Source organism: Artemia sp. Qi Xiang Cuo, chromosome 3 (assembly GCF_049724085.1).
Source record: "Artemia sp. Qi Xiang Cuo chromosome 3, ASM4972408v1, whole genome shotgun sequence".
Lineage (NCBI taxonomy): Eukaryota > Metazoa > Arthropoda > Branchiopoda > Anostraca > Artemiidae > Artemia > Artemia sp. Qi Xiang Cuo.
Window position 1 is genome coordinate 25,689,342 of NC_142796.1, and position 16,827 is coordinate 25,706,168.

General features: G+C 38.1%; 1 protein-coding gene across 1 annotated transcript in view; it reads right to left on the reverse strand.

The window, feature by feature from the left end:
* LOC148953920 (protein MON2 homolog) overlaps nt 1–16,827 on the reverse strand; it is a 118,283-nt gene that overhangs the window by 70,965 nt on the left and 30,491 nt on the right. The window contains exons 5-6 of the mRNA XM_089086022.1: nt 12,316–12,441; nt 9,893–10,087 (exon numbers count right to left, since the gene is read on the reverse strand). Coding sequence (XP_088942148.1) covers nt 9,893–10,087; nt 12,316–12,441 — 321 coding nt within the window. The remainder of the gene's footprint in view (nt 1–9,892; nt 10,088–12,315; nt 12,442–16,827) is intronic.

Genomic DNA, 16,827 nt, shown 5'->3' on the forward strand with positions numbered 1-16,827 from the left:
TGTGTTTAGGGAAATGATGGGCGTGGAAGGAGGGGGCTAGTTACAGTCCAATACCTATGGACTATTAAAAAGGGCACTAGCCCTTTAATTTCCAATCGAATGAGCATGTTTTGAAGCTTTTACGACAACACCTTCTATAACTACCTTATATGCCCACAGGGCATAACTTAAAACCCTGTCCCTGAGGGTTGTGGAGGAGTATCCTCCTCACAAATATATTTTCTATCTGGAAATCAACTACGCTGAACAAAAGTGCTACCTCAAAATTTTGATTGGATGTGTTTGGGGGAATGATGAGCGTGGGGGGAGGCTAGTTGCCCTCCAATCATCTTCGAATATTAAAAAGGGCACTAGCCCTTTGAATTTCCAATCGAATGAGCCTGTTTTGAAGTTTATACGACAACGCCTTCTATATAAACCTTATATGCCCACAGGGCATAACTTAAAACCTTTGCCCTGAGGGCTGTGGGGGAGTATCTTCCTCAAAAACATATTTTCTATCTGGAAATCAACTACGCTGAACAAAATGGCTATCTCAAGATTTTGATTGGATGTGTTTAGGGAAATGATGGGCGTGGGGTGAGGGGGCTAGTTACACTCCAATCACTATGGACTATTAAAAAGGGCACTAGCCCTTTAATTTCCAATCGAATGAGCCTGTTTTGAAGTTTCTACGACAACGCCTTCTATAAAAATCTTATATACCCCCAGGGCATAACTTAAAACCCTTGCCCTGAGGGTTGTGGGGAGTGTCCTCCTCAAAATATATTTTCTATCTGGAAATCAACTACGCTGGACAAAATGACTATCTCAAAATTTTGATTCGATCTATTTGGGGAAATGATGGGCGTGGGGGGGTGGGCTAGTTACACTCCAATCGCTTTCGACTATTAAAAAGGGCACTAGCTCTTTAATTTCCAATCGAATGAGTCCGTTTTGAAGTTTCTACGACAACGCCTTCTATAAAAACCTTATATGCCCCCAGGGCATAACTTAAAAACCCTGTCCCTGAGGGTTGTGGGGGAGTATCCTCCTCAAAAATATATTTTCTATGGGGAAATCAGCTACGCTGAACAAAATGGCTATCTGAAAATTTTGATTGAGTGTGTTTGGGGGAATGAGGGGCGTGGGGGGAGGCTAGTTGCCCTCCAATCATTTTCGACTATTAAAAAGGGCACTAGCCCTTTAATTTCCAATGGAATGAGCCTGTTTTGAAGTTTCTACGACAACGCCTTCTATAAAAACCTTATATGCCCCCAGGGCATAACTTAAAACCCTTGCCCTGAGAGTTGTGGGGGAGTGTTGATTGTGGGGGATTTTGATTGGATGTATTTGGGGAAATGATGGGCGTGGGGGGGGGAGGCGGGCTAGTTAAACTCCAATCACTTTCGACCATTAAAAAGGGCACTAGCTCTTTAATTTCCAATCGAATGAGCCTGTTTTGAAGTTTCTACGACAGTACCTTCTATAAAAACCTTATATGCCCCCAGGGTATAACTTAAAACCCTTGCCCTGAGGGTTGTGGGGGAGTATCCTCCTCAAAAATATATTTTCTATCTGGAAATCAACTACGCTGAACAAAATGGCTATCCCAAAATTTTGATTGGATGTGTTTGGTGGAATGATGGGCGTGGGGGAGGGGGAGGGGCTAGTTGCCCTTCAAACATTTTCGACTATTAAAAAAGGCACTAAAACTCTCGATTTCGAATCTAACCAGCCCCCTTTGAAGCTTCTATGACGACCAATTCCATATAAAGTGCCTCTGGGAAAAAATGAATAAATCATAAAACATTGCAGCCGTATGGCCTTTACTATAGGCAACGCTACAGCGTTGCCTCTGATTTCTGTTCATTTTTATTTAATATTAAGGCAACAATTAGTTTTTAAACATAATGGGTAAATGAGAGGGTGGGCGTGGGAGGGGGATTAGTTGCCCTCCAATCACTTTCGACCATTAAAAAGGGCATCAACCCTTTCTATTTTCAATCGAACGAGCCCTTTTCGAAGTTCCCACGACAACTCCTTTGATACGGAGTATCCTGGTCTGAACAGCAACAACGAAAAAAATAATACATTGTACCCACATCGATCTTTACTATAAAAATGTAAAGCCTTCCAATCACTTTCGACTAATAAAAAGAGCACTAGGCCTTTCGATCTCCAATCGAATGAGCCCTTTTTGAAACAACAGCGCTTTCTATAAACACCTTATATGCCCTCAGGGCATTAATTACAGCCCTTACCCTAAGGGCTGTTAGAGTGGTTGTCATCCTCTAAGACCAAATTTCCAGAGCTTTCAACAACGTAAAACAAAATTTTGATTGGATGTGTTTGGGGAAATTGTGGGCGTGAGAGGGGGGTTAGTCGCTCTCCAATCACTTTCAACTATTAAAAATGGCACTAGCCCTTCCAATTTCAATCAAATGAGCCCTTTTGAAGTTTGAAGCCCTAGGCCATAACTTACACCCTTGCCCTGAGGGCTGGGGCGAGGGGGGGGTGTCATTCTCAAAGACCTAATTTCCTGAAATTTCTACTACGTTGAAAAAAATGGCTATCTAAAAATTTTGATTGGATGTGTTTGGAGGAATGTTGGGCGTGAGAGGGGGTTAGTTACCCTCCAATCACTTTCGATCATTAAAAAGGGCCCTATCCCTCTCAATTTCCAATTGAATGAGCCCATTTTGAAGTTTTACGACGACTCTATCAATAAAACCTTATATACCCCCAGGGCATAACTTACAACCTTTGTCCTGGGGGCTCTGTGGGTCTGTTAACCTTAAATAAATAATTTCCAGAACTTTCAACTACCTTGAACAAAATGGCTATATCTTAACTTTGATTGAATGTTTTTGGGAAAATGGTGGACGTGAAAGGGGGGTTAATTACTCTCCACTCACTTTCGACTATTAAAAACGGGAATTTCGATTTCTAATCAAATGAGCCCTTTTTGAAATTTCTACAACAACTTTCTATATAAATCTTACATGCCCCGAAGGCATAAATAACAACCCCTGCCCTGAGGGCTGTGAGGGAGGGGGAGGGGTTGTCATCCTTCAGACCTAATTTCCAAAACTTTCAACTACGTTGAATAAAATGAATAAAATCTAAAATTTTGATTGGATGTGTTTGGGGAAAAGGTTGGTGTGAGAGGGAGGTTAGTTGCCCTCAAATCACTTACGACTATTAAAAAGGGCGCTAGCCCTTTGAATTTCCAATAAAATGAGTCCTTTTTCAAGTTTGTACGTCACAGATTTCAATAAAAATCTTATATGCCCCCAGGGTATAACTTAAAACCCTTGTTCTGAAGACTTTTAGGGGAGTGTCCTGCTCAAAGGTGTAATTTCCTGAGCTTTAGACTACGTGGAACAAAATGGCTATCTCAAGAATTTGACTGGATATTTTTGAGGAAATGTTGAGCTTGAAAGGGGTGTTAGTTGCCTTCCAATTACTTTCGACTATTAAGAAGGGCACTAGCCATCTCAATTTCCAATCGAACGAGCCCTTTTTGAAATTTCTATGACAACGCGTTCTATAAAAACCTTATATGCCCCCCGGGCATAAATTACAACCCTTGCCCTGAGGACTGTGGGGGGATGTTCATCCTCAAAAACATAATTTCTATTTCAAAATCAACTACGCTGAACAAAATGGCTATCTCAAAATTTTGATTGGATATGTTTCGGGAAATGGTGGGGGGTTTCGACTGAGAGCTGTGGTGGGGTCTTCATCCTCAAAGACCTAATTTCCAGAACTTAAAGCTACGTTGAATAAATTAGCTATTCCAAAATTTTTGATTGGATGAGTTTGGGGAAAAGGTGGGCGTGAGAGGGGGGTTAGTTGCCCTCCAATGAATTTCAACTGTTAAAAAGGCCCTTTGAATTTCCAATCGAATGAGCCCTTTTCGAAGTTTCTACGACAACGCCTTCTAAAAAAACATTATATGCCCCTAGGGCATAACTTAAAACCCTGGCCCTGAAGGCTGTTGGGGAGTGACCACCTCAAAAACATAATTTCTATTTCGAAATAAACTACGCTGAACAAAATGGCTATCTCAAAACTTTGATTGGTTGTTTCGGGAAATGGTGTGCGTGGAGGGGGTGTTAGTGGCCTTCCTATCACTTTCGACTATTAAAAAAGGCACAAGCCACTCCAATTTCCAATTGAATGAGGTCTTTTTGAAGTTTCTACGACAGCTTGTTCGATACGACGTGCCCTAGTCTAAAGAAAAAAATAATAATAAATAATACATTGTGCCAACATCGTTCTTATATGCCACCAGGGCATAACTTAAAACCCTTGCCCTGAGGGTTGTGGGGGAATGACCTCCTCAAAAACATATTTTTTATCTGGAAATCATCTACGCTGAACAAAACGGCTGTCTCAAAATTTTGATTGGATGTGTTTGGGGGAATGATGAGCGTGGGAGGGGGGATAGTTGCCCTCCAATCACTTTCGACTATTAAATAAGGGCACTAGCCACTCCCATTTCCAATTGAATGCTTTTCTAAGTTTCTACGTAACTCCTTCGATACGAAGTGCCCTGGTATGGAAAAAAAAGAAAACAAAAAAATTATATTAATACATTGTGCCAACATCGTTCTTTACTTAGGCAGCGCTAATGCGCTGCCTATGAAAATGTCAAGCCTTCCAATCACTTTCGACTATTAAAAAGAGCACTAACCCTTTCAATTTCCAATCGAATGAGCCTTTTTTGAGTTTATACGACAACGCTTTCAATAAACACATTATATGCTCCTATGGCATAAATTACAACCCTTGCCCTGAAGGCTGGGGGGTGTCATCCTCAAAGACCTAATGTCTAGAATTTTCAACTACGTCAAACAAAATGGATATATCAAAATTTTGATTGGATGTGTTTGGGGAAATGGTGAGCGTGAAAGGGGCGTTAGTTGCTCTCCAATCACTTTCAACTATTAAAAAAGGCAGTAGCCCTTTTGATTTCCAATCGAATGAGCCCTTTTGAAGTTTCTACGAAAACTCTTTCAATAAATACCTAATATGCCCCAGGGCATAACTTACAACCCTTGCCCTGAGGGCTGGGGGAGGTCTCCTCAAAGACCTAATTTCCAGAACTTAAAACTACGTTGAAGAAAATTGCTATCTCAAAACTTTGATTGGATGTCTTTGGGGAAATGGTGAGCGTGAGAGGTGGGTTAGTTGCCCTCCAATCATTTCTGACTATTAAAAAGGGCACTAGCCCTTTCAATTTCCAATCGAATGAGCCCTTTTTGGAGTTTCTACGACAACACTTTCTATAAAAACTTATATGCTCCAGGGCATAGCGTAAAACCCTTGATCTGAAGGCTGTGAGTGGGTTGTCATCCTCAAAGACATAATTTCCGGACCTTTCAACTACGTTGAAAAAAGTGACTATCTCAAAAATTTTGATCGGATTTGTTTGGGGAAAAAGTGGGCGTGCGAGGGGGGCTAGTTGTCATCCAATCACTTTCGACTATGAAAAAGGGCACTAGCCGTTTCAATTTCCAATCGAATGATTCCTTTTTGAAATTTCTACACTTTCTATGAAAAAAAAACTTATATGCCTCCAGGGCATAACTTAAAACCCTTGCCCTGAGGGCTGCGGGGGGAGTATCATCCTCAAAAACATTATTTCCAGACTTTTTAACTACGTCGAACAAAATGGCTATCTCAAAATTTTGATTGGACGTCTTTGGAGAAATGGTGAGCGTGAGAGGGGGTTAGTTGCCCTCCAATAATTTCCGACTATTAAAAAGGGCACTAGCTCTTTCAATTTCCAATCGAATGAGCTCTTTTTGAAGTTTCTACGACAACACTTTCTATAAAAACCTTATATGCCCAAGGGCATAGCTTACAACCCTTGACCTGAGGGCTATGAGAGGGTTGTCGTCCTCTAAGACATAATTTCTGGACCTTTCAAATACGTTGAACAAAGTGACTATCTCAAAATTTTGATTGGATGTGTTTGGGTTACTTGTCATCCAATCCCTTTCGACTATTAAAAAGGGCACAGGCCCTTCTAATTTCCAATCGAACGATCCCTTTTTGAAGCTTGTACAACATCACTATCTACAAAAACCTTATATGCCCACAGGACATAACTTACAACTCTTGCCACAAGGGCTCTGGGGGGGTTATCATCCTCAAAGACCTAATTCTTAAAACTTTTAACTACCTTGAACAAAATGGCAATCTAAAAATTTTGACTGGATGTTTTTGGGGAAAAGGTGGGCGTGAGAGGGGGGGGGGTTAGGTGCCCTTCAATCACTTTCGACTATTAAAAAGAGCACTAGTCCTTTGAATTTCCAATCGAATGAGCCCTTTTTGAAGTTTCTACGACAAAACTTTCAATAAAACCTTATGTGCCCCCAGGGCATAACTTACCACCCTAACCCTGAGGGTTGTGGGGGAAGTGTTATCCTCTTAGATATAATTTCCAGACCTTTCAACTACTTTGAACAAAATGGCTATCTCAAAATTTTTATTGGATGTGTTTGGATAAATAGTGGGCGTGGAAGGGGTGTTAGTTGCCCTCCAATCACGTTTGTCTATTAAAAAGGGCACTAGTCATTTCAGTTTCCAATCAAATGAGCCCTTTTTTAAGTTTCTATTATAATGCTTTTTATAAAAAAAACTTATATGTCCCCAGAGAATAATTTTCCACCCGGGCCCGGAGGGCTGTGGGGGGGGGTGTCATCCTCAAAGACCTAATTTCCAGAGCTTTCAACTACGTTGAACAAAATGGCTATCTAAAAATTTTTATTGGATGTGTTTGGGGAAAATATGGGTGTGAGAGGGAGGTTAGTTGCCCTCCAATCACTTTCGACTATTAAAAAGGGTACTAGCCCTTTGAATTTCCAATCGAACGAGTTTCTGCAACAACGCTTTCTATAAAAACCTTATACATCCCTATGGCACAGCTTACAATCCTTGCTCTGAGGTCTGTTGAGGAGTGTCCTCCTCAAAAACATAATTTCTATCAGGAAATCAACTACGCTGAACGAAATGGCTACCTCAAAATTTTAATTGGATGTGTTTGCGGAAATGGTGGACGTGAAAGGGGTGTTAGTTGCCTTCCAATCAGTTTCGGCTATTCAAAAGGACACAAGCCACTCCAATTTCCAATCGAATGAGCCCTTTTCGAAGTTGCTACAACTCCTTCGATACAAAGTGCCCTGGTCTAAAACCAATAATAATAATAAAAAAAATAATACCTTGTGCCCACACCGTTCTTTACTTAGGCAGCGCTATTGCACTGTCTATGATGATCGACGTCCCAATGCAAAAGCGATACAACGCCATAACTATTCTACTGTTCTAACATCTAGTTTTTCCACTATGATCTAACAGCTCGAGGTAACGAACTGTAAGTAAGGAGCGACACGGCCCAATAATAACCGAAATTTTTAAAAGCGCTATTTTGATATCAATAGACATATCAAAAGAATTGAATTTTTATGCTGATTCTAAATATATAAGATCCATTAGGTTTATTGTTACCCACCAAAAGATACAAGCCTGAGAAAATTTGCCTGACTTTCAAGAAAAGGGACGAAATACCCCCTAAAAGTCAAGGAATCTGAATGAAAATCACGCAATCAGATTCAGTGTACCCGTGAACCCTGTTGTAGAAGTTTCAAGCTCTCGTATGCAAAATGGGGAATATTGTATTTTTTGGCAGAAGAATAGGACTATTGCTTTGATTCGGGTGACCAAATCAAATCAATAGTCCTACAATATCGAGAAAGGGATCATTCGAACGGAAATTAAAAGTTCTAGTGCCCTTTTTAAGTGCCCATAAACATTGGAGTACAACTAGCCCCCCTCCCATCCCCCTTTTTCCTACAAGTCGTCTATTCAAATTTTGAGATAGCCAAATTTTGAGACAGCCCCTGAGAAGGTCTGTAAGTCGTGAAATTTGCCCATTGTTTACGTATAGTATTTGTTATTGGGAAATATACAAACATTTTTCGAGGGGGTGAATTTCTTCTGGGGAGATTTTTTACGGGGATAATTTTCCGTGGGAAGGGAAGTTTCTGGGGGGTGAACTTCCCAAGGGAAATTTTACATTGGAGGAATTTTCCAAAATTCCTGTAAGAAATTATTTTTGTATGTCTTACTTTCTCTTTGCCGACTCAATTTCACTTATAGAGATGTAAAGGAGAATTGTGCGGGGAAATTCTCAACGGCTTGGAATTATCTAAGGTATCTTTCCATAGGGGAGGGGGGATTTTCCACTGAAAAATTCTCCATGGAAGATTCTTCCAAGGGATAAATTCTCCAGAGGAAATTTCTGCTGGAGCAACTTTCTACTGGGGAGGGGGGATATTTTTCAGGAAGAATTTTCCACGGAGGGGGATTTCCGTTATGATTTTAAAAACAAACAGAAATTACTGTCTATTTCAAATGAAAGTATGCTAAGAAGAATTTTTCAGCCGGAATAATCCGCAAGAAATTAACCGGGAGCAATTCTCAGGTAGAATGGAATTGTCTGGGGGGGGGGAGTTTCCGGGTGGGGGTGGGTATTTTACGCGGGAAGAACTTTCCAAGGAGGGATTTTCCAGGAGGGTAAGGCATTTTCCGTGGAGGGGGAGCCAGAGTCCCCGGCATTATTTAAAAATGATCAGAAATTAAATAAAAAAAAACAAGTTTTTGTCACTCTTAAAGAATTGGAACAAGAAAATCAGACCTTAGCGTAATGGGCAACCCCCCTCATATACGAAATAACTTTTTTTCACTTTAAGTTTAATGGTGTTGCTCCCTACTTTCAGTTGAAGACAAAGTTTTAACATTAGACTACTGGAAAAAAAAAGAAGACAAATACAAACGGCGTTTGGTTTCCACCAAATTTAGTATTTGGAACTTTCTGGGCTTGCTGACTATCAAACCGAGCCCAATATTGTAATCCAGATCAAAAAACGTTAAGTAATTTTTGCATCAATTTAAATTTCACGGGATATTTGAACTGGAAACCAACATTTAGTTTTTAGGCTAAAAGATTCCAAAAAGAAATGTTACAACTCTTCCTACAGTTAATACATAACAGAAATATTTTAAATCAAAATAGCAAAACTAAACACAAAAATGTTGTTAAAGAAAACGAAGAAGTGATAATAAAACCTAAAATCAAATTTAAAGAGCAATAATTAACATGAATGTATAAATGAAATATAATATAAACAAAAATCAGTCGGGCTGTCACCCCTTCAGTCACCCCTTCAATCACCTTAGGCCTTGAGCCTCATTTCCACTTCAATGAAAAATATAGTCGTTTTGAACAACATGAATTTTATTGCAATATTTCAAATAATTAAAATACTAATCAAGTTTCAAGAAAAAAAATAATTCTTAGAATAAATTATTTATAGGGACTTGGTAAGTAAATGAAATTTATAAAACACCACTTGACAATTTTTGAAGAAATCTGTTTATTTTCTTTAGAGCATTAATGACACAAAGCCTTTAGGGAGGTTTGAGATGGGTAGCTACCCCCTGCCCTTATTTCTACTCCCCCTTAATTCTTATTTAGAGGTAATTTTGTTCAATGCGAGTCAGATTTCACTATTGATTTTCATTTCTGTTCGTTTAAGGTTTCCTTTAATCAATCAATTTATTGATTTGAATCATTCTTCTATTTATTGATTTTAGTTATTTTTCAATTTCAATTTATTGATTGAAATTATTAGCAATTCCTTTGTCCAATATTTACTATTTATTCTAATTTCCATTCTTTTGAAGTTTCATTTATTCTGTCAAAGCAATTTCTGTTCGTCTCCGGTTTGACTCAATCTATCATTTTTTCTAGTCGTTTTGATACACTAGAACGCTCTTCAATTTTCTTTGAATTTTTTTTTAATTAAATTTTTATAACTAGCATTAAACTATGGCTCACCAATATTTTGTAGTACTTCTGGACAAGAACAGTGACAAGTCTTAATAGCCGCAGGCTAACGGGGTAGTAAGGCTTATCTTGAGAGGCAGCTTGCTGAGCAGAACTACTTCTGGATTGATGCTTAACATTCGGCGAAAACAGCTTGATTACTAACGCACACACACGCTCTTTAAGCAGAAACACAAACTCTGGATGCTAAAATAGAAATAAAGTATTATAAACCTAAGTTATAGGGTAAAAAACATAAATATATTTGCAGCCATCTCACTTTAGCACGTCTGAGATAAAATAAGGGACACCCTACTACCTTGGCTATGAATAACACGACGGTTTTGTGTGAATATTTTCGTTAGTTTTTACTGCATATTCATTCCTATTTTTCCTTTCTCTTTTTTCTTTTCATTGTAGCTCACTTTTTTATATTGAATCCAACGATGACATCTGCAAAGCATACAGCACCTATAGGGGCAGCATTAATATAGTAAAGTGTTTGGACAATGTGAAGTCAGAAAACAATTCTTACTTCATAATATCAGAATAATTGCAGCTAACACATTTTGTATGCAAACCCGCTGTACTTTACCCCCCACCCCTGCCACCCTAATGTGCAAATATATAGCCCAAACATGTTTCTAAAGTATTTTATTTTTATCATACTTAGGTATATTTTTGAGGATTAACCTTATTTCACTTCTTGAGTGGTAGGGGGTACATCATACAAGCACCATATATATATTTTTTTAAGTAATTATATATATTTTTTTAGAATATATAAGGGAGTTAACAGACAAAGCCACACATGAACCAACACCTTAGTTTACGCCTATATTCAATGACATCAACTGCTTAACAATATTTGATGTTTCGCTGTCCTTCAACCTGGCTCCATTTAAAGGTTGTGAGTACCTTCTGTACCTTCTTTTGAAGTAATGAACAGAGCCTTTAAAGGGGAAACCTCACTGGGAAGATCATTCCAAATGGAATCCCAGGCCCAACGAAGATGTTTTTTTAAATACTAGGTTCTTGGCATGTCCCTCTTAAGATAACTAGACCGAACTATGGACTTCTGTATCTGTCTTGCTGACCAGAAAAGGGGAGGCATAGTCCAAGAAAGTCTGTGAAAAGAAGGTAAATGCATACATTTACAGAAGAGCAATTGACGCCTCACCAAAGATTAAGATTTTCTAAGATTAATTGCGGAGTATTTCAAACATATTAAACATCGGAGTATTTCAAACATATGTAATATCATCAAAAAAAGAAAGAGAAAAAATCATGCACTTACCTTGTTCCTGGTCACAACCACCCTTCCTACCAACAAATCCTTCCATTAACCAACACACCCCAAATCCCTGCTTCCATCCAATAAAAAAAACCTTAGGCATCTTCGAAGACCACGCTGCCTTTCCACGATGTTCAAATAATGGGGATAAATCCTTTTATTTGACAGTGATCTCTGCCAATGACGAAATTTCTGGTGATCTCTGTCAATGACAAAATCTCTGTATATTTTGTCAAAATCTAGAGATTTTGTCATTTTTTTCGCTTTCTAGTAAAAAGATGTATCCCTATTGAACTGTTATTTGAACAAAAAAGGCATTCACCGCTGCTGTTCCCTCACACCTCCAGCCAGCCGTATTGCTAATATAGCCCAGAATTTTCAAGAATCTATCGGATGTACAAAGCAAAACTTTATCTAGTTACATGAGTAGCTAGGATAATCCAAGAAAATCCTCATGGGGTCATGCAGCAGAAAAGGTAGCGGATGCAGACGCATTCAGTGATATAGTGATAACAATATATCACTGAGGAGATACTCCACAATCGGCAATCCAATTATGAAACAATAGAAATATACGATAAATTTAAAGTCACAGAAAAAGATATATTTTATCACCATACCTTGAACTTAGTCAGAAAAAATCTTAGAAGCAGCCATTATGTTAACGTGATTCTGAGTTCATACCTGAAAAGGGTAGGATCATTCGTAATCTAAAAGGAAAGCTCTTGCCTCCCTTCGAAACAAGGAAGGTACTTCTCTCTTTTTTAAGAATAAGTAATCAGAATGATTTTTTTTATAATAAAAATTAAAAGCTCAACAATGGTAACAGAGACTTTTTCTTTTACACCAAAAATCATATACATACATATATATTTTTTAAATAGGCCATAGCAGTTTTTCTTTATTTTCATACGGTTCTTTTTTATGACTTAGTATCATGACAGTACTAAAAGAAGGATAATTACCGAGTTTGATGCCCACCCCCCTTTATCTGCACTTTTCTGTAATTCAATGGCTAAAAAGACGTAAAAGACTTTATCAGGTAAAATCCCCTCCCTCTTTTCCCCCATTCAAAATACTGTGTATTCACAAATTCAGACTAAACTATTCATTTCTTTGGTTAGTTTTGAATTTTACTTACACTGAAGAAAACTGCTGGGTATGTTGACAAGATCATTTCCAATAATTCTAGGCCAAAAGTTCTAGTCATTTCATTCATTCCTATTAGCCAGGACGGTTGGTCTCCGTTAACAAGGGATATAAGGTCCTGCAAAAGACAGTGCATAGGATAGTTTTTAACAAGAGTGGTTAGAACACAATAAATATACACAATAAATGTCCCAAGATTAAATAAAGACGGGGCCATTGTGAGTCATGGTGGCGGAGTTGGTTTTCTTTGCAAGTCTGCAATTCCAAATCGAGCCCTAAATATACCTATCCCTAGGAAACCTGAGCACGAAGTTCTGTGGCTTTGGACAAGGCCCCGATACTTACCAAAAGAAGTATCGTCAATCATTTTTGGTGTAGTCTACTACACGCCAAGAGCATCGTTCCTAAAGCAACTCGTACTCTACCTACAATATTCGGTTGACTACATAAGATCCCAATACCCATACGCTGCCATTCAGATCCTGGGCGACTTTAATGATTTAAAGGCTAGCTGACTCTCAAGTTCACTCTCACTTACGCAAGTTGTTGAAGTCCCAACACGCGAGGAAAAAGTACTAGACCTTATCTTCACCAATATTGAGAAGTTCTATAATGTCCCCTACACTCTCCCCGCTATTGGAATGAGTGCCGACCTTAATGTGATAGGGAAGCCTAGCAGAGAACCCCCTGACAGATCCCAGTCAGTGGTGAAGTACCGCCCGCAAATTCAAGAACAACTCCAGATTTACCGAGAGTGGCTAGCTAAGAAAAACTGGTCGAAAGTACTTACTATGAAGAACGGCAACAATATGATGCAAGAGGTCACTGCTCAGCTTTTCCAAGAATATACTGTAATATTTTCAGTAAAGACAATCCTAGTCAAGTAACAATATAGGATGTGGGTAACTTAAGAGATTAAGTATCTAATCAAATTTAGAAATGAGCTCTACAAGTTGGGATATCAAGATGAGGCTAAAAAAATGCGTAATGTCATATGTCTCAAAATAAAGAAATCTAAAAAGAAATTTGGTGCTCAAGTGGTTAACAAGCTTTGGAAGTCTAACCCCTCTAGATTCCACCAGAAGGTCCAGGAGATAATGGGACGGACTCGAAAGCAGCTGACAATCTATGGCTCTGATGGTGAACCTCTGAGAGCTGATATGATCAACACACATTTTTCAAATATTTGTCGCACACACCCACCTCTTGACGAGCTACCTGAAAATGGACCCATTGAACAAATTCCGATCATTCGCCCCCATGAAGTATGCGAGAAGCTCAAACGCCTGGACCTCAGGAAGAGTAATTACCCTCTACAAGTTCCTATTGATTTGATAGCTCATTGCTCTGAAGAGCTTAGTCATGTTTTTGCTTCCTGCTTCATTCAATGTCTAATAAATGGTACATTCCCAGATTACTTCAAGACAGCCTATATAACTCCCATTCCTAAAATAGAAAAACCCTCTCACCTAACGCTTTGCGCCTGATTTCAAAAACCCCGTGCCTTTCCAAAGTGTTTGAGGGCTTTATCTGTGAATATCTATATGGAGATATTGAAGCTAATTTAGACCCTCGACAATTTGGTTTCAGGCCTGGACATAATACTACCCACTATCTTGTATGTCATCTTGACGATGTGTTGAAACATCTCGATAAGGAAGAGACATACGCAGAAATCCTTCTCAGCGATATAATAAAGGCGTTTGACAGCATCCAACACCTGATAGCTATTAACCGAGCTAAAGAAATGGGTGCTCGACAGTTTCTTGTGAGAATGGTTGCAAGCTTCCTGCACAATCGAAACCAACGTGTTTCACTCATGCAGGATGAAGCGTCCGAATTCCAAGAAATATGGTGCGGAGCACCCCAAGGGACAAAATTAGGACCACTGATCTTTTTGATTGTTTTTAACCCTGTCCTAACACATATACAAAGTCGCTACAAGTTTGCGGACGACCTGTCAAGCATATCATTCCGCACCTTAGCGAGCCTAGCAAAGGAAATCACCACCTTATCAATATTTTCCCAGCTAAAGCATAATCTTGAAGATGTAATGCTTACAGTTAGTGAAACCAAGAGCCATATTCTACGTGTTAGCTTTTTAAAATCTGCAATTCCGTCCCAAGAAGACACTGGACTTACAACCAAAGATGAAATAAATATCCTAGGAGTAATTTTCAAAAGCAACCTGAAATGGGATCCAAAAGGCTTCCCTATGCCTAAAATCCTTTGCTTGCCTAACGCGGTTCAATATCCAAATTTCCATTATGCGCAGTCTATACTGTATGTATGTTCGATCGCAAACCGAGTATGCTTGTCCCGTTTGGCACCCAGGTCTTACGGCTATCCAAACCGAAAAGCTTGAAAATATTCAGAAGCGGGCGTGCCAAATAATGCTTGGGGCAAATTATACATCCTATGAGGACAGCCTGCAGAAACTGAGGCTTCAGAAACTATCTAAAAGGCGCCACGATCTCACGATGCGTTTTGGAAAAAAATGCCTAAGCTCTGATGTCCATCGCAAAATATTACCGGATTTCCAGGAATCACAGACCAGTCGGCCAGAAAAACGTAGAGGAGCCCTCACTTCGTCGTGCCAACTCCTTTGTCCCCCACCCCGAAAGGCATCAAAAAGGTACCTATCATCTTTTGTTCCATACTTCGTGAACCACTATAATGAGGAACTAGTTGAAAAGCAAATCTATAAAAAGTTGTGAAAAAGTTTATTTATTTTTATATTTATTTTTCTGATCTCATGTGTTATATTTTCTTGTTGTTTGACGTCCGCTGCTAGCTATAAACTATTATGGAAATAAAGAGTTATTATTTATTTATTTATTTAATATAAAATTTAAAAGAAAGCATGAACTATTAGAAAGTCAATTATAAACACAGTGAAAAAAGACACAACAAGGATTAAGAAAGAACACAGGGTAACCCCAAAGAAAACGATTTGTAATTTACAATACACTCAGTTTTTTATGTTGTGTCAGAATAAAAAAAAAGGTCAGCTACAAGGAGTTTAGACAGTGTATCATAACCAACACGAGAACTTTTACGTATTTTCCCCAGAAGACTAACGTATTACAAAAAATGTTTAATACACTACACAAAACATGGTATGTTGATAATTGTAGTAGTAGTTCATTGATTTTTGAAACAAAAAAGATTTAAAAATCGTATACTCAGTGAGCATATTTATGTACTTGCAGTGACTTTTTCAGCTTGTTTAATTCATTATTTGTTTATTCTAGATTCATTTCCAACAAATAGTCGGCCGTTTCATAAAAGTTTTGGCATTAATTATTTTCAGCGAAGTTGTTTGTGTGCAGTGGTGGATCCAGGGAGGTGAGGGGGCACCCCCCCCCCCTAACGACGTCTAAAGTAGTTTAATTTACTTAATTTAAACTTGCTCCTAACGCAACTTTATCGGATCAACATATTTTGCCCCCCCCCTTAAAAAAAATCCTGGATCCGCCCCTGTTTGTGTACCCCTGGCATAGTGAAGGTGACAAGACGAACTCTGTTCAAACTTGTTAGTTAAATGAAAATACTCGCCGGAAAACTTATGGACAAAAAACTTAAAAGTATATCTGTGAGCAGTTTCATCCAGGAAAGTCACCACTTAGAACAGTCTCCAAGCAGAAGTCATTCCCGGAACGTAACCTTTAATCCCTTTTAACAACAGTTCAAACTTTCTTATCTGGTAGAATGGATGTCTAAGACAGGTAATCTTATATCGCTGTAATCTCTAGCCCAGTAATTTTTTTTTTTTTTTTATAATTGAAACTCTACATATGGTGGCATTTATAATTTAGCTACTATAGTTTTTACTGGTAGAACTGTATGGTAGTAACAAAGGATTTATAATCTAGAGAACAGGACCCCAGGAAGGTCTCTGGGGCCCGACCTCACCACCCTAGTCCCTATTAAATTTAAGTGATTGATAAATTTTCTTTTTAAACTTACATTTCACTTGTATTTTTTAATTATATTTTCTTATATTTTCACTTATATTTGCTATATTTTGCTTATATTTTCTTTTTAGACTTATATTTCTCTTTTTACCAATTTTCTTTTTCTTCTAGATTTGTTCGTTTTTATCCTAATTTACGTTTGTAGTATTTGAACAAAGGAATTTTAATACTAGCCGCAATATTTCATTAGTCATTAATCATTTGTAAATAAATTGTCATTAATCATCTCTTTAGCATAACGAGCAAATTTTCTTTTAAGTGACGAGAGCCACAATCTTGTGTGTTTTTCTTCATTGTCAATCCTTATATATAGTTTTTTCTTGATGTTTCATTTATTTTTTCCCATTTTAATTCTAATTATTTGTCAATCAATTTTCATTTGTCATTAATCACACCTTTAACAGAACGTATACATTATATATATACATATATATATATACATATATAAGTATACAGAAGTATATATATATATATATATATATATATATATATATATATATATACTATATATATATATACTATATATA